This window comes from Peromyscus eremicus, chromosome 12 (assembly GCF_949786415.1).
Source record: "Peromyscus eremicus chromosome 12, PerEre_H2_v1, whole genome shotgun sequence".
Classification (NCBI taxonomy): domain Eukaryota; kingdom Metazoa; phylum Chordata; class Mammalia; order Rodentia; family Cricetidae; genus Peromyscus; species Peromyscus eremicus.
This window is the reverse complement of record NC_081428.1, coordinates 47,980,701-47,999,925: the sequence shown is the minus strand read 5'-3', so window position 1 is coordinate 47,999,925 and position 19,225 is coordinate 47,980,701. Positions and strand designations below refer to the sequence as shown.

Genomic DNA, 19,225 nt, shown 5'->3' with positions numbered 1-19,225 from the left:
GCTAGCATTAAAGGCATCTGCCACCACTGGCTACCCTAATATTTAAAAATTTAGAGTTAAATGGAAAACAATATATTATCCTTAATTTCACAATTATACTATAGCACGAATCTTAAAAGGTCTTATTAAATAAAAAAACAGTGAGCCAGAAATTTGGGTCAAAGCCTTAGAGAGATCAGGGAAATACGGAAAGCCACCAGCTAACCTCACCTCACCAACTCTGCACCTTCCAAATAGAGCAACTTCCTGTCTACCCAGGCATATATGCCTTGCTTTTCTGTCCTCTCATTGGCTCTTAGCCCAGCTACCTCACTTCCTCTTCCTCAACAGTTCTGTCACTGTCTGTCTGTACAGACCTCTAGGTCTCTATGGTTGGTACTGGGATTGAAGGCATGTGTCACCAAGTTTAACTCTGTTCTCTAGTGTGGCCTTGAACACACAGAGATGCCGCCTGCTAAGGGATTATAGGCATATGTTGCCTGATTCTTTGTTTACTTAAAATGGCTGGCTTTTTCTCCCTGATCTCCAGGCAAGCTTTATTTATTAATGCACAAATAAAATATCACCACATTATACTGATAATATTTTCACATAAAATTCTATTAGACATGAAATCTCATTTTTTTCTTCATGTGTTTAATGTGTATGAGTTCATTTACATAGTAGCTCTGTTAAGGACATACCATTTTATGCATTTTTGAGATGAATAAACAGAAGTAAAAAACAGAATTGCAGATATTGGGCTTTGATTTGCATTTTAAAATTGTGAGTCTACTCTAATTCAAATTTAATGTGGTCTGATATATTTATGACTTATATATACATATATGTATATATATATGTACATTATTTACATGTGTGCATCTTTACCTAGAAACACACCATATATGTGTTATAATTTAATAAAAAATAGGTAATGAGATGACCAAAGATTCAGGGCAGTGAGTTCTGATCTCAAAATTTCTAATTTCATCCTTACCAATAACAACCTGTTAAATTATCTGTGGTGAGTCAAGTCCCTGCTGTCTTCAATACTGGCTTCTCTACCTTGATAGAAACTGTGTACATCAAACACCTGCATCATGATAACATCAATGGCATATGTTTAGAAACATATTTAACAATCAAGACTTACACACACACACACACACACACACACACACACACACACACGATACAGAATGTTATTTTTCACACAAAATTTAAGCATATAGTCTAAACTCTATCCTTAATTATTCTTCAAATATATCCTTTTGAACATCAACTATTATTAACAAGGTATCAAACAAAATAAAACAAAACAAATCTTTTTTTTTTTTTCATCAAAAGGGCTGTTCCTGTGGACAAATTGTATCAAATCATACAGGGTTGGACTAACTTCCAGCTTCTGTTCTGTGACTTCTGCTACCCTGTGATTTAACAGGAGCCAAGAATGCTGGCCTGGAGTGAAAATTTGCAAGGACTAGCTCCTTTGAACACATATTAAGGGTGGCACTCAGGAAATACACCACAGGATATTGACCCCTTGCCTGTGAATGGGTCCAGAACTAACTAGTAATCAATTATTACTGGTTGTAAATTGAAGCTGCAACCTTTTAGAATTATCAGGCGGTTTCATAACAATATGTCAGTGAGATCAAGGAATTTGGTTCCCAGGAAGGAACCTCTATATGTTCTATGTGGCAATCCTACTGAATCTAGAATGGCCACACCTTACCACACAGTGTGGGGTTAACTCAATTGAGTTAACTGAAGCTTGAGTAACTGCCTGGTTTGTCCACATTCTGTTATTTGCTTTTTTTTTTTGTAGCCTCTATCTTACAGTTTAATTTTAATTTTTACATATTTAATTTAATGTCTTTTGTCCATTTTTCTTATGTCTTACATGACTTTTGGGAACCTATTCTTCATACTGGGTTGCCTCTCTCAGCCATGATGCAGGAGAAGGAGCTTGGCCCTGCCTCAACTTGATGTCCTATGCTTTGTTGACACCCATGGGAGGCCTGCTCCTTTCTGAAAGAAGATAGAAGAGGAGTGAATCGGGGAGAGGAAAGAGGGGAGGTCAGGAGATGGAACAGGAAGAGAAGAGGGAGGGGAAACTGTGATTGGGATATAAAATAAATGAAAAATTTTAATGAATAAAAAAAGATTATTAAATCCTAGAGCAATCATTCTTTTTTTTTTTTTTTTTTTTTTTTTTTTTTTTTTTTCGGTTTTTTGAGACAGGGTTTCTCTATGTAGCTTTGCGCCTTTCCTGGAACTCACTTGGTAGTCCAGGCTGGCCTCGAACTCACAGAGATCCACCTGGCTCTGCCTCCCAAGTGCTGGGATTAAAGGCGTGTGCCACCACCGCCCGGCCATTCTTTGGTTTTTATCTGGAGCTTTCAGTGTCTTTTAGCACTATTTTTCACATCATATGTTCCAAAATTTAAAGCAATTTCTCTGTACTGTATAGACTTGCAGTATGTATTCCTTCCTTGAAATAAATGTGGACTCTTTCTGTTTCCCACAATTGGTGTGACAAAACAGTTTTTTTGGAGAGGAGCTCTGATAATGCCAAAGGAAATCCCAACAGGGCTACAGTCCTGGTTCTAATGTTCCCAAGGCAGAGGAACTCCTGTCAGAGCACAGGTAGAGTGTGCTAATCGGTAGTAGCACAGGCCCATGGGGTCAAGGAAATTGGCTCAGACCAGTTGCCAAGGCATGCACATAATATACGCTTTAAGAGCCAACCTGGAGTCTGCCTGAGGGCTTAGCAATAGGAGCTGTCAGAGGTCCTGGTCACTGTCAGAGTTCCTGATTGTGCCCAGCCAATGAGGGAAAAGCACACAGATTGGGTTCTGGGAGGAGGGTACATAAGACCTTCCCTGTTATTGAATAAATGAGTTTGATATTTGTTTTCAATGGATTGTCTGTGTCATTGACACACACTGGTGTCTGTGTCATTGACACCGTGCCTTCTCACCCCTTCACCCGAGGGAGCTGTGTAGCTGGAGTTATCTCCAGTGCCACCTGGGCCCACAGTTGCTCAGACCCAAGTAAACACACAGAGACTTATATTACTTATAAACTATATGGCCATGGCAGGCTCCTTGCTAGCTAGATCTAATATCTTAAATTAAACCATTTCTATTAGTCTATAAATTGCCTTGTGGCTTGTGGCTTACCAGTACTTTTACATCTCACTTCCTCTGTGTCTGGCTGGTGACTCCTGACCCAACCTTCCTGTTCCCAGAATTCTCATCTCCTTTGACCTGCCTATACTTCCTGCCTGGCTACTGGCCAATCAGCACTTTATTTATTAACCAATCAGAGCAACACATTCACAGCATACAGATATCCACAGCAGAGCTGTTAGGACCAAAGCAACACTAATCTTACTTTTAGCAGCAGGTAAGGAGTAGAAATCAAACTACAATCCCAAAGCAGAGAGTGGACCCAATGAGGGTGGACACAAAGGGCTGCCTCTACCAACCAGCTTGTTAAATCTCTGCCTACTCCATCTCTCCTGCTGTGTGTTTGGGATTGGAGGGAATGTTGGATAGGAATCCCAGCATCTATCTGTAGGAACAATCATGATTTCCTCCATCATCACCAGGGTTGCTCTCCAAACTTTTCTTTGACACACCAACTCTGTTGAAGGAGAAATTCCAGCTTAATTTCTAAAAAGAGGCAATGTCTGCAAGTCTACACAGTGCAAAGAAAGAGCTTTGAAAATGTAAACCATATTGTGTGTACCTTGGGACTGTGTAGGGTGGTCTCTTTCCTTGAAGAAGTAGAAGCTTTCTTAGAAGTGGTCTTTATAGGACCATTAGATGCATTGGATGCAGGAATGTGTATAACGATATATCTACATATAAACTACAATGTTTAGTAAAAGAAAGAACCAATGTGCCTCATGTGTGCTCATCAGGTGGAGCTGAGTGGGATCCTGTCACAGCCTATTACCATGGGCTTTGGCCCTGCTCTTCCTCTTATCTAATTAGCTTAGCAGTTCCATGACCCAGCTGCAATCCCTCTTATTTGCATTCCCCAATGTTTCCATTATTTTAACTTTAACAATGATCGCACTACATGATTGCATCAGAATGCATTACTACAGCACCTCTAGAGAAAATAACAACCATCAAAGGGTGTGAATAAAGTCAAAGTTATCATAGAAATAGTAACTAAAACCAGAGGTAAATCAGGGATGGAAACTCAAGCAGAAAAGATTTGACTTAGGCAGAGCTCACGTGCTATGGAGAAGGGCAATTTAGACGTGAATTCTTTGGATGAATTACTCAGCACAAAAATACCTTGTTCTCTCTGGATGCTGTGACTCCCAGAGGGGAAGTTCAGGCTTGGCCCAAGCAGGGAATCAAGTGTGGAGGAGGACCTGTTAACTAGACAAAAGAAAAGCGGTGACTTGTGTGCGTGTGGTTTTCATTATTAATCAAATTCGCTTTTGCACAATTTCGCACATGTACGGAATACATACCAGTCACTCACACCTCCTCCTCCCCACTAACCCTGTCAACACCACTCTCTCTCCACAGATGCAAACCAAGGCATATCTGATGAATAACACATGACCTCTTACCAAATACACATGACCTCTCACCAAATCCGCATGTGGCTTGTATTCTAAGCTGTCTTCAGGAAAATGTTATGCAACTTCAGATGTATTATAGCATATTCTAGACTTGGAATTTAGTTTTGAGTGTTTTTTTTTCTCCAGTTGATATTTTAAATAAGAAGTCTGAACTGTTTACCTCTTTCTTTATGTTTTTTATTATGGAGTATTACACCAGCTCACCAGCATCACCTTGGGGATTAACAAAAATAGAGGGATGGATGGATGCCTGGGTGGCTGGTTGGGTGGATGATAAATACTGTATTATAGATAGATTTCTGGAGTCTGTTTGAGATTTCCCAAGTTGGAAGCCTTAAGAACAGATCCCTGAAGCAGCATGTGTAGAAGCTCCCAGGTGACTCCTGCTCTGTGGCATGTTAGAAGCACTTGGTTTGAAGCAGATATTGATGGGTGGTATCACACACAAACTGAAAGATAGGGTCTTATGTCTTCAGAACAGATTTCCTCTTCCCTCCATTCAGGCAGCAGAAATTCTTAGGCAATGCTCCCAAGCAGACTGCTTCAGGAGTCTGCCTTTAGAAGGCAGTATCAGGACCTGCTTTATTACTTTAGCACACAAATGAGGAGAAAGACCACAAAGACTCAGAGAACTAAAGACTTAATTTTCGCTGGAGACAGGTGTTGGCTATACTCCTACTCCTTCACGCATGACAGTGTCCTTTTTGCTTCTTGCCTAAAAGATAAAGCATCTCTTCCAATTGGCGTATCTGTATGGGTTTCTGGGGGTCATACTTTGTTTTTCTACTTACTGCAAGATATCCTCCTGGTATAAACCAAGCACCACATGTAACACAATGGCACCTCTTTACTCCTACATCCTGTCTCCTCACTTCTTATTAAGAATTTTCAGGATGTAGTTATGCAAAGATGGCCATCTAGATACTTAAGCTCAGTTATTACAGGGACTGACCAAACATTTCTACTTTCCAAACAATGTGTTACTATGTTGTTGGTGTGATGTCCTGGACAATATTCCTATCAGATAGAGACTCCAAAATTTAAATTCTATTCATTGATTTCTATTTGTGTGACATGTTGGTAGATCTTTCTGACCTTCAAGAAAAAGAGAAGCTATTTCTGACTTTATAGAGCTATTATTAGAATCAAATGGAAAATAATATAAACTAATATGTAGCTACAACTTAATAAAAATAAATACTTTATCTCCCATCTAGCTATGTAGACATCAGGGGAAATTTTCTTTTACTTTTATTAGCTGAGTTCCCAAGTTGCACAGGAGTACTTTAGGGATAGAATCTGGGTCAACATTGAAAGATACAGGGAAGCTCTTTCCATGAACTTTAATATCAGTAGTTGCACACATATGCATTGGCTGGTTGAACTTTTCCAGCTCTCTTCAGATTTTCAAATGATCCTTGGTCTATAGCCCTGTAATGGTTAATCTCAGTTGTCATCATGATGAGATCTAATGTCAACTGAAGATAGGCCTCTGGATAGGATTGTATGGGATAATTTGATTAGGTTAATCGAGTGTAGAAGACCTCACTTGGTAAGTGACACCATTCCTTGAACTGGGATCTCAGATTGTGTAAAAAAGGAGAAACTGAGCTGCATACAAGTATTCATCACTCTCCTACTTGATTGTAGATGCGATGTAACCAGTTGCTTCAAAGTCCTGCTGCTGTGACTTTTCGGCATGACCTTGACCTTCCTGCCTAAGTGGCTTTTGTTGGGTTATTTTCTTACCACAACAGAAAAGTAGTTAGAACTTTTCTGTTGTTACAATACCTACTAGAAATCATATTGATTCCCTCAAACTGGAAATCTTCATCAGTGAGTTCCCATGATTCTGCCCTGAAATATTCACAGTTTTATGATCATTACTTTATTCATGTACATTATATAAAGGAGATGTGAGAACCACTTTGATAAATCCACAGACTATTTGCTTAAGCTGTGAAACTCTTTATAAATGAAAAGTGTTATTGATATTAGCAGCAGCCTGTACATTTCTGTCCTCTTTATGTTGTAGGATCTCTCCTCCTGATTTGTTATGATAAAAATTATCATAACGATAACAACCATTAATCACAATTATATTGCAATCTTATCACAATGCTTACAGCTGAGCAAGTTAATTGAAAACTAGGAAAAATCTAATTGCAACTGTTCATAATTTTTCTTGGGCAGCACATGTAATCTCCTATGAATTTAGAACTATAATTTCTTAATGGTTGAAGGAATCTTTGATGACATCTAATTTAACCTTTTTATTTTTAGATGAAAGGACTGAGCCTTGTTGAGAGAAAGTTACTGCCCATAGCCATGTGACTTAGTTGGTTGAAAGTCAGAAAGAAAATAGATTTAATTAAGCTGTTTCCCTGAACTCTTTGATTGGTTAAAATAGTCATTAGTTTGAGTAATATTTCCTTTAATTTTTTAAAAAAAGGAAACAATGCTTAAGTAATTTCTATTTAATATATCGGTTATGGTAGATAATAAGGGGCTGTAATACTGTCAAACTATTGAGGTCTTTTTTCCAGGCAGAAGAAATTCTTTCTTGCTGTTTAGGAGAAAAGGTCTAGAAATCTGCCTCAATTGTACAGTATATTTCCTTCCACACATAGGAAGACTTTTTTTTTTTACAGTCTTGTGTTTAGTTAAGATGCTTTGTTGATGAAATCCCTTTTGAGGAAAGTTTAAATAGAAGGCTACGTTAAGAGAAACAGAAGAAAATCTCAGCTTGGCTCTATGGGAAATGGTTTGAGGAGCTGGAGTTCTTCAGAACTAACACTCTTTATGTCTGCTTTGTTCCAGCCAAGAGAACAGAGCATCTTTTCTTCTGTGAATACTTGGACAAAATGAAGGTTACTCATCCCAAGTGACCTCTCAGTTCAAACATCTAAACTGTTGTCTCAGGGATTCTTTATTAAGATTGGAGAAGAACAATCAAATCCTTGGGTAGACAGTGGATTGGCCCTTAGTCACCTCAAGTTCTTCCAGTGTTTGGAAGTGAAAATATTTTTCTTATTAGGCAGCCAATCCCACAGTTTTAGAAGAATTAATTCATTTCTCAGTTACCTGAGAAGAGAGAATTACAAGTAACTGGCAACTTAAAACTAGTTTATAACATCAGACTAAAGTTGTGGTTCTGAAGTTTTTCAGAATTATAATTTGGGGTAGCCATGTTGGCATGTGTCCAAATATGAGAATGTCCATTTTAAATAAGCTTCAGACCATGAGATGTAGTTTCAGTACCACGAAGGCAGCAAAGATCCATTCCTCTGGAGAAATAAAAGGTAGTTATATAGGAAGCTTTGTGAGGGAATCTGGATGTCAAGAGGAAGTTTAAAATTTCTTTATTCTTATTTTAATATAGAATCACATGACTAAACAGACGTAAACCAATTCTAAGAAGATAATGTCAGTCCATGCTCTAGTTACCATGCCCTAGCCACAATGTTGCCTGCGGATTAAAGGCAATAGTATTTCAATAACTACAAAGCGATACAGGCAATAGGCTTAGTCATCATGAAATATTGGCTGGAAAGTTTTTCATCTCCTTGTACTTTGTCATATTGACTTGAAGTTATTCTCATAAACTAAGAGAACTCTTTTTCAGAATCCCACCTATTAACACATACCTTAAGTTTTTACCATAGACACATTTCTATGTACAAATCCTAAACTATGATTTTCGATTATTCTATTTAAAAGCCTCCAAAGCTGAGAAACTGGGAAGAGCCTCGTGCCTGCAGGTACATTGTGGCTGTCTTTTTGGCAATGGGTACAATATTAGTATCCCATACCTCTATTATAATGTTCAAATTTTAATTTTTAATGTGTCTCTTTTTTATCTTTAGTGGAAATAGGGGTACAAAATATGCAAAACATAGATATAAAATGGCAAAAAGAGATTCCTTATTATTTGGTTACAGTTATCCTTATAGGAACAAGTAGGTGAAGTAGGGGCATTTGAACCTGTGGCTGATCATGGCTACTTGGAAACTAAGGAGAAGATTTTATTGTGATAGAAAGGAGATGGAAGAAGTCATTAACCCTTCCAATGAGGTTATGGAGAATTTTCTGTGATCCAGGGTGGAAATTATTTTGGCCTCGGAATCAATTGTGAACTTTTAGAACATACTTTTAGAGCTGCCAAAACAGTATGATAGCATGGGTAGGTTGAATATGGTGATTTACTGATGAAAAAGTTAAAGAGGAGAACTGAAATATGCTGTGAAAAAATACAAACTTCGGCACTAACACATGAAGTGATGGAGTGTAAGAAGATCTGAGACTCTAAGCGTGGAATTCTGGTGAAATTACGAACATGTGCTGAAATCCATTCTTTCTACATGGAAGGTGCTGCCATGGCACTCGAAACCTTAAAGGGGTGCAAAATCAAGCAGTTGGGGATATCTTTCTCAAAGTATCAGCATCCTAAAAGGAGGCTCGTAACTTTTATCTGTGTATGTGTGATACTTGCGCCCATGTGTACTCACATGTATAAGTGCAACAGACATGTTGCTACATGGTAGACACGGGGAACTGAGGACATTCTCCCTTAAACATTAGGCTTTACCTTGCATGTATTTTCCCACAAAGCATGTTCATTTTTAGGACATTGAAAGACACTTAATTAATTTCTGTTTTATTTCTTAATCTAATAAATATTGCTCAAATTACTTCATCCCCCTTAGCCTTGCAGTTCATCTTGGTAATGCCCAGCAATTCCTGAGCCCATATTTTATATCACAGTAAAATAAAATAATAAAGTACTTTGAGGATCCTTTTTTTTTTTTTTCCAACACAAGGTTTCTCTGTGTAGTTTTGGTGCCTGTCCTGAATCTCTCTCTGTAGACCAGGCTGGCCTCGAACTCACAGAGATCTGCCTGGCTCTGCCTCCCAAGTGCTGGGATTAAAGGTGTGTGCCACCACCTCCTGGCTCCCTTTTTTTTTATGCTGCTGGTTTTGTACACAGGATTAGGTGATCCAGAAACTTGAAGGGAGTCTCCCATCTCTGTGTCTCATTATGCTGTAGGTACTGAGATTTCAGATATGTGTTACCATGTCACACTTTTACATGGGTTCTGGGGATTCCAACTGGGGTCCTCATGTCTGCACGGCAAATGCTGTATTCACTGCAACATCTCTTCAGCCCAGGAAAGACTTTTTAGAGTTGGAATAAGTGACTGCACATGTAGGTATTACAGAAACACCAAATGTTATGGAAGTTCTGGGTGGAGGAACACCTTGAAATAGAGAATCAAGATTTTTTTTTGTTAATAATTGGTATTATGTTAGACTTGGGTGCTGAAGATGGAAAAGATTTGACCACACAAAAATAAATCTATGGGGAAAATATTTCAGAAAAATCTACACAGAGGCCCAGAATCACATGTAAACACATTTTCTGTTTTTGTTCTATTAAATATATACACACACACATACACATACACACACACACATATACATACACATACACACTGAATATATGCTACACACAAATGAGTTGTGCTTATCTATATAAAGGAAGCTCAGTTATAATATGCGTTATAGTGGAAATAGAGGAAGGAAGCTGCCTTATTTGTTATTTTATTATTTTATTTTATTTTATTGTGATATTTAATGTGGGCTCAGGAATTGTTGAACATTAACAAAATGAACAGCAAGGCTAAGGGAGATGAAGTAATTTGGGCAATATTTATTAGAGGAAGAAAGGAAATGAAAATTATTTAAAAGTCTTTTATGTCCTAAAAATGTACATGTTTCGTCGGGAAACACATTTATATTTAACTGTAAAGCTAACTGCAATGGCTTTATGCTGCTTAGGGTTAGCACAAAGTGTGTCAAGAGGGACCTATCTTTATACTTTTTATTTCAGCATGTCATAGGAGAAAGAAAAAAAAAATGACAGAACATAGTGTCTTTGTCTTGCTTGTTTTTCTGATCTGCTTAGGTTTATAATTCAGAGTACATAGTTGTGTCTCTGTTTGGAAAAGCACCTAAATGAAATCCTTGGAGATAATGATAGGCTTAGCTGACAGAGAGTTGAAGAAAGGAAGAGTTAAGAGATGTATTTAAAATGGTATGTAGTGAAAACATAGTTCTGATCAGAACTGTGGAAAGGAGCCTGAAGGACTCCAGGGCCAGTATTGTAAATGCTGTTGGATGATAATCTCTACCCCTAATCCCCAAATTTGTTGAGATCTGCTATCTACACAGCCTCCTTTCTTTGGGGGAACTGATCTGTTGAACTTGGGAAGGTGTTTAACAACTTGGTTAGAGAAGGTAGGGAAAACCCCTTACGGGAAAGTAGACATCTAGATAAAGGAGTAAACAGCAACATCTTAAACCCAGAAGTAATTTTGAGGAAGTAAGTACTCAGGAATTCACACACACACACACACACACACACACACACACACACACACACACACACACACACAAATGGGTTGAAAAGCTTGAACAACTTCATAGGAGAATATGATCTCAGGTCCATATACTTACACCATTTAACTCATATGATTATGTAGCAAGCTTAGAGTTGCAACTCCTAGGTCTCTGGAGTCTCAGTTTAACATTCTTTCCATTGTTCCAAGAGAGCAGGACAAAAAGAAAGAATGTGCAGGTGCTGGGGATTTGGGAGACTCTGGAGTGTAAGCAACAAGGAATGTCCTATCTCTGTGTTAAGCTGGTACAACAGACAGAGCTATGTCCAACAAGCAAGACATGGGAATGGGATCAGGATACTCTAGCATAAATTAGGGGTGATTTTTTTCTTTTCTTGTAGAGAATTAAACGCAGCAATAAAATAGACTGAAAGTCAGTTTCCTGTTGTTACTATCACATACTATCAAGTTTAAATAATGTTCATGCCAGAAATGTTCCTTCCTACTGGGACCCATACTGGTCCCAGGGTAGATGTGACCTGAAGATATTGATTGGCAAAAGCATGCAGTCTTCTTGTTGCCAGAAGGCAAAGCTCAAGTATGGTATAAAATCAATATAAAGCTAGATGGGGTTCTGGAGAAAGCCTGGGAGAACGTGTTCCCTACCAGTGCCAGACAGTGCAACACGGCACAACCTCCCTGCTAAGTATTCCAGTCATTTATTTGAGATTCAGTGTGCCTGTGTGACTACACTTTCACCGCACCGTATCATACATCTGTGTTCTACATTGGCTTCCTCAGGGGTAGCCCAGGGGAAAAGCCTGCCATGATTGGTCACTTGCAGTCCTTCAAACCTCCAATCTTCTGCAGTCTCCATCTGCCTTCTGATCTCTCCAGTGCTGTCCGGTAACTTCTACTATCCCCTGTCCAGGTTTTCATGCCTCTCTGTAGAAAGACTGATTTAATAACCCTACGCCATGAAAAGGGAATCATATTGCTATCTTTTTTGCTGTTGAATACCCAGATGTCTCAATAGTTTTTTGCAGACTGGAGGTTTAATCGGTATCTTTTAAATTAAGTGGAAATTAGTAAAATGAAAGAAAGATGTAGGAAGAATATCTGAGCTTTGAAAAGTGTCACAAATCCTAGACTAAATTACTTTGCTACAGGACCAAATTCATGGAACTAACATGTAATTTAGAGTTTTACAATTGAGCATAATTCTTCCTTATTCTGTATATTATCTCTTCCTTTGAAACAGATTATCTTCAGTCTAAGAGGCTTAGGACAATAGAGTGTCTGGAGGTCAGAAATTCAAAGGTGACTTTGCTGAGGGCCTCCAGCTCAGGGTCTTTCACAAGATTGCTGTTTTCTCAAAGAACAACTGGGGGATGAATTCCTTTGAGATATTCACATGATGATGGTTGACAGAATTTCCTTTGTACTTTGAGCACAGGATTGATGTCTTCGTTTCATCCATGAGTGGGATCAGGTTCTTCATTCAGGTCTTCACCATATGGACCTATTTACAGTATATATACCATCAAGTAGTTGAGCTTCTCAAAAAGAATTAACAGAAAGAGAAGAGATGACAAAGGTGGGCATCACAGTCCCTCAGTACCCTAATCTTAAAAGCGACATGTAGACGAATTTCTAACCAGTCTTATTAAATAAGAAACACAGAGCCAAATACAAAGGTAATAGCTAAAGAGATCAGAGAACTAGCAAAGATCTTACCACCTCACTGCCTCACTTCCCCAGAGAGAGCTTCTTCCTGTCTGACTTGTGTTTTTATTGCCTTCCTGTTCTGCCTTCTCATTGGCTCTAAGCCCAGCCACATGATTTCCTCGTCACTGCCTGTCTATACAGATCTCTCTATGGTTGGTACTAGGATTAAGGGCTTATGTCACCACGCTTGGTTGTTCCTTCACCACACATAGACTCTGCCTGCCATGTGATCAGATTAAGGGCATGCGCTACCACCGCCTGACTCCTGTTTATCACTATGTGACTTCATTATGTGACCTCTGATCTCCAGGCAAATTTTATTTATTAACATACAAACAAAACCACATTTCAGCACAATTAAAATATCACCATAGTGACACCTTGCTGCCTCTGCTGCAAGATCATCACTAGGCATGTTTCAGTAAATCCAACACAAGAGAAGAGAATTTCATAAGATTGTGAGTGTAAGAGGTAGTTTATTGAAAACCCATTCTAGGAGCTGCCTCTAGCACCTGTCTTACATGGAAAGATAATATAAATAGATAAATGTTTTAACAAAAAATTTAAAATAATGGATCTCCTATTTTATTCCAGACACAGCTGTGCTCTAAGTGATGGGAAGATAGAGGTTGGGACTGGAAGATGACAGTTTTTATCTCCCAGGAACCTGTGGTCTGGTTCAGGAACAGGACCTTTTGGATGTGGTTGGTACTATAAAAGCCACAGGAGCTGTGGGAACAGAACAAAAAGTTTAATATCATGAGAACTGTTACCTTAACAAAGGAGGCCAAGCCTGAGCTCCCTCTTGATGGAAAGTGGGGGGTGGGGATGCAGATAAAGACAGGAAGAAATGCTTCCCATTATGTGCTTTTGTTGCAGGGATTGTAGGTACACTGAATGACAGGGCCAAGTCTTTCTGCTGGAGGGAGTGGTGAGAAAGGGGGAGCCAGAAGCCATGCTGAGAAAGGCACATTAGACCATGCTGAGAACTTTGAGCTGTGTGCAATGAGTGGAGTGGAAACACGGAGGACTATAACTAGATATTTACAGGATAAATAATACCTTATTCAAGCCTTGTGTGCATTTCCTGGCCAATAAATAATCTCAGAAAGAGGAATATTCTCATCTCCTGTAAAGACTTCACTGTCAGAAGAACTGGGTCATAGTCTGGGTGAAAAGTTCTCTTTGAGTTCTTTTGCTTCAAATTAAATTACACACCTCAATAACAATGTGCTGCCTCTCAATAACATGTAATTTCTCACAAGCACCACCTTTGTGAGGAGACTGCAAGAATATGATTCAAGTTCATTTTCAGAAAGGAATGAAAGAAAATAGAAGTGTTCACGCATGATGTTGGCTACAATACATCTCAAGCCATGGTTCCTTTATTTAGCCTGGTAAATTCAATGAATCCCTAAACATGTTAATTACTTACCCTATTACCTTTCTTCTCCCATGGTGCAAACTATGCCATTCACTTGTTAAAACCTCTTTTGAAACTCATTTCTCATTTTCCCCCAAAGATCCACAGGCTTGCTAAGTAAATGAAAAGAGTCAGTGAGCCATGCAGTTACTGATACTTCCAACTGGATACGTCACCCCCTAGGAATGTCTTGGAGGAGCAGTGGAGGGTTAAGGGAGGGCTCAGGTCTGCATCATGGTCGTCAGATTCTGATGAATGTTTAAGCAGACCGGGTTTGAACTAAAGTTGATAATTGCTGAGTCTTCTTTACATCCGTGCACTGTCAGAAGTCTCTGAATATGATGGACTTTAAATAATTATTAAACACATTCCATCATCCTAAGGAAAACATCTGCCTAGTCTGGGAGATGTATGGTTTGACTTCTCATATGTGCTCATCTGAGCAATGAAGAACTGAACAATTTGCTCATTCTAGGTTTCCATGCATATTGTCTTTTTCTAGTATTCTGCAGAGAACCATAGGACTACTGGACCAAATACACAGGAGGTGAGGTCTGGACCATCCATAGCCTTAACAATATTTTATGTCTTCTATCAAGAATAGTTAAATTTTGTTGATGAATTTTTAACTTCAGAAGCAAGGAAGAAAGGTATAGTTAGCATGAAAATATCTTACATTGATGTACAAAAGATACCTTTTGCCTCTTGAAGTTTGATTAATCTATATGCAATCCAGCAGGAAGTTCAGCTATCAGAAGCAAAGAACATTCATTGTATTATCTTGTCTTCCAACCTGAGATCAGGTAGGGTTTTAAACTCACCATTATTATGACTGAGAGAAGATAAGCTTCCAGCAGGGCCCTTCAGAGAAGGTGATTACCAGGGACAGTTATCAAGTACATATTTGAGGAAACTTAATTGATGACAGATAGAAAGAATGAATATTATAGAATGAAGCAATATAAAACAAAATTAGACATAGTACTGTTGTCACTATGGCTAATAATGTAGGCTTAACATGTCTGTTGAATTAAACACCAACATTTTGTCATTAGGTGTGGGTTAATATAAAAAAATTCCCACAATTCCCAAATTAGAATATGATATTAAAAAATGAGAGGTAAGTTATAATCCTAATACCAAAAAGATACTTTACTGTTTTGGAAAGCTATTGATGTCCAAGAAATGTGGTTGGGTTATGGTAGGAAAATGAAGATACACATGGAAACTCAGAAGCTAAATAAAGTCAGCCTCATGGTGAAAATTTAACCAATTTAGCATCTTATTGTTGAATATTTTACTCTTACAACAATTTCACATAAAGTGTAAAAGGACACAGCTTTTAGATTCTTGTGGTATATGTGAATATTACTTTAAAATCAATACAAAATACACATGACTGGATAGAATATTATATAAAATCTATCTTAGTGCAAATTTTAGAGTTTTAACTTAATTTTTGCTCCCAAATAAAATTAAGCCACAGAAATAAGGACTATCTGGATAGAAAGTTTTACAACTTTTACTGCTAATTCATGCCAACATTTACCAGGAATGTACTGTGTTCAGCATACTATGCCAGCCTTGTATCTATAGATAAAGGAAATGGATTATTTTTCTTTCCTGCTTAGTCTGTTTGCATGTTCTCTCATATAGTTTAATGTCTTAATAAACTAACTCTTTGCTTATTGGTCTTTTATGTTGGGCTTGTTTAGATTTATTTCACTTATTTCTTCATTGTTTTGCTCCTTTCCCTAATTTGAGAGTATGGCTTGATGTTCTAGCTTCTTGAGTGCATAATTAGGTTGGCTACTTGAAAGTTTTCTCTAATTTTGAGGTATCTATCTTTATAAGATCCTGTCATACTACAATTTCTGCTATATCCAATACATTTTGGAGTGGAACGTCTTCTTTCTCATTTGCTTTAAAGAAACCATTTAATTTCACTTTGATATTTTCAGTGGCTGATTCTTTCAAAGTGGGCTTTTTACTCCTCTTGTATCTGTGTAACTTAAATTTTCTTTCAAAAAATTTTTGCTTTATCCCATTCAAGTTAGGAAAGGTATGTGGGAATTTAATTTTTAAGTTTTTGAGATTTTTCTATTGTCTAATATGTGGTCTCATGTAGATGGTTTTCCATACACTGATGAAGAGAATATGCTTTCTGCAGTTAGGGATAAACTGTGCTGTAAATAATATGTTAGGTCCATTGAATCTTCAGAGTAATAGACTTTAGCTTTGATGGTTGTATGTTGCTTTTCTTTGGTTGATTTGTTCACTAATTAAAATTGTGTGTTGAAGTCACCCTACTATCATTGTACTGGAGCCCATTTCTCCCTGAAATGCTGTTATTTCATTAAATTGAGTGCTCTTGCAGGAGTGTATGTACTTGAAATTCTTTCTTTATGTTGCCAAGCACTAGAATGTATTCTGTATATTTACCTTTGACTTCACATCCATTATTCCATCTCACTTTACCCCTCTCTCCCTTCCAAACTGTTAGCAATGTCTATTGGGCATTGAACTTGCCTCTTTTTAAACTTCTACTTATGAAAGGGATCATACAATATATTCTTTCTGTATATGATTTAGTTCACTTAACAAAACGTTTTCTTATTCCATGCTTTTTTTTGCATATATCAGGATTTCAATCTTTTGTGAATTTGTATTCCACTGTATCTATATAGCACCTCTTCATTAAGCATTTACCCATGGAGGTCCAACTACTGTGATTCTGTCTCATAGCTATTATGAGTAGTGTTGCAGTAAACACAGACATGTTGGTATCTCTTTGTTACACTTATTTCATCTGCTTTTGTATAGGTACCTAGGAGTGAAATTACTTGATCATTTGACAGCTTTAGTTTTTTTGGAGAAGTTTTATGCTCTTTTAATGTCTATATTAATTTATATTGATGTATTATGCAGCTTGTGGCTGGAGTCTTTTCATTTTCTTCACTTTGAAATTTATCAATATTACCAGTCAGGAGCCAGGTGTGGAGGTACACATGTGCAATGTTAACACTTGCATGCTGAGGCAGGGGGATCATGAATTCAAAGTTGGCCTTTCTACATAGAGAGGTCCAGATGGGTCTGAGCTATGAAACAACCTCAAAAAAAAAAAAAAAAAAAAAAAGGTCTTTCCGGGGCGGCCCGGGCGGGGCCCAGCGCTCACCCGCGAGCTGAGCGAACTGGGTGTCGCTGCGGTCCACGTGTCCGCGCGGGGCTGAATCGCTGAAGTGGCTGCACTGCGGTGCGAGGGCCACAGGCCTGCTGTGCCCGGGTGTGTCTGATATGGCAAAGGAGCATCTGCCTCTGTCCTACATGTGCCTCAGCGAATGCCATGGCCTGGGAGTGCCCTGCCCAGCCGCTCTCACCTGCAAAGCCAGACTTAATATGGCAGGTACAGGGTGCCAAGCACACAGCTGCCCAAGGAGGACATCTGCCTGGCCTCCCAGTCGGCACTGAGCAGCTGCCTCTGATCCCTGGGCCAAGCAGAAGGCAACTGTTAATAGCCTGAAGGGCTGGCCGGCTGAGAGGCTCAGAGACCACCAGCCCTGCTTCCAGCTCACCAGCAAGAGGTGGACAGCCCTGGTGCTGGTTTGGATTTCCTCCGTGCTCTTATCTAGAAGCCATATGGTGTCTGAGGAGCCACGACACTTAGTCACAACCAAGATGTGGCCTAAGGCGGTAAAGCAAAGGATGCCTAGGGACACAGATCTAAGGGCTGATAAACCAACTGAGAGAACAGCCACAGTGCCGCCAGCTTCTGTCACATCGACCACAGGGACCTAGGCAGCCAGCCTGAACTCTACCAATGTGACAGCGGAGATGACAACACACTGGACCAACAGGAGCGCTCCAACAACCAGAGAGGACACTACGGACAGTGTGACCTCCAGGACTCTTGTACCACCTACATCGTCAGGCCCCTCATCTGTGGGGCAGACTCTACCCATCACCACTGCTGGGCTTTCCTCTCTCAGCACACCACGTGTGGAAGTGCCAAGTACAAATGCCAGGACATCACCAAGAACAGCCACAGTGGCAGCAGTGGCCCCACACACCATGACTGTTGCTACAGGCACCATAAACACAAGCGGTCCCACAAGGACTCCGAGTCCTACCAAAAGCACACCTGCTAACACATCCACCATGAACCCCACACCCACCTCAGGTGCCCCGACACAAGGTACCACCATCCAGGTGACAACAGGACAGCCAGTGCCTAGCACAGGGAGATCAACACCTAGTCCTTTAAATACCACCCTGGAGCCCACCACCACCCGCCCTGTGACTTCAGTGTCCTCTACAGTAGTGACCACCACCCAGATACAAACCAAGGAGCCAACTGCCAGTACAGTGCCAGTGCCTCCCACCAGCCCGACCCCTGAAGTAGAAGCCACATCCCCCACCACACAGCCAAGCCCTGCATTACCTACCCAAGGGACAGGTGGGCCAGGCACACCATTGACAACAGAGCGGGTGGAGACCAAAGCCACAGCCGGTACTGCCTCTGCTGGGCCTACACCCAGGAGCTCTGGGGACCCAAAGGTGCCAACCGAAGACTCATGTCATCTCAGCAACCAAGGCCAGTGCCTAGTGGTCACCACTGAGCCCCAGACCCCATCCTTGGTGAACAAAATGTTACTTCTGGCGATGCTCGCTCTTGGGGTGACCCTGTTCATTGCAGTTCTGGTGATGTTTGCCCTGCAAGCCTGTGAGAGCTACAAGAAGAAGGACTACACGCAGGTGGTCTACCTGATCAATGGCATGTATGCTGACTTGGAGATGTGAGGGCCCCAGGAGGCCGGCCTCTTCCATGGCCTTCTGTTTTGCCTCAGATGAACCAAGTGCTTCCAGATCCTTTCGGTGCAATTTCAGAGCTGTGCCACATGCGTAGACACACTTAATTGATGTCAGATAAACCCCATGATCAGGAGAGAGCTACCTTTTCATAGTTATTTTTTTTTAAAAGATCACATATGCAAGAGTGGCCAGGGTCGAGGGGGCCTGGCCCTCTTGGCCCACCGTGTGTGAAATCTTGACCAGAATTAAAAGCACTGACCGCTCTCAACAACA

General features: G+C 39.7%; 1 protein-coding gene across 1 annotated transcript; it reads left to right on the top strand.

Annotated features, from left to right (window-relative positions):
• The first annotated feature begins 17,410 nt into the window (after window positions 1-17,410).
• LOC131922677 (uncharacterized protein C11orf24 homolog) lies at window positions 17,411-18,940 on the top strand. Its single transcript, XM_059277520.1, has one exon. It carries the CDS (start codon window positions 17,975-17,977, stop codon window positions 18,938-18,940), a length of 966 nt encoding a protein of 321 aa, XP_059133503.1. The 5' UTR covers window positions 17,411-17,974.
• The last annotated feature ends 285 nt before the right edge of the window (window positions 18,941-19,225 follow it).

Coding starts and splice junctions, on each gene's coding strand:
- LOC131922677 (XM_059277520.1), top strand. CDS start 17,975: ATGACAACACACTGGACCAACAGGAGCGCTCCAACAACCAGAGAGGAC.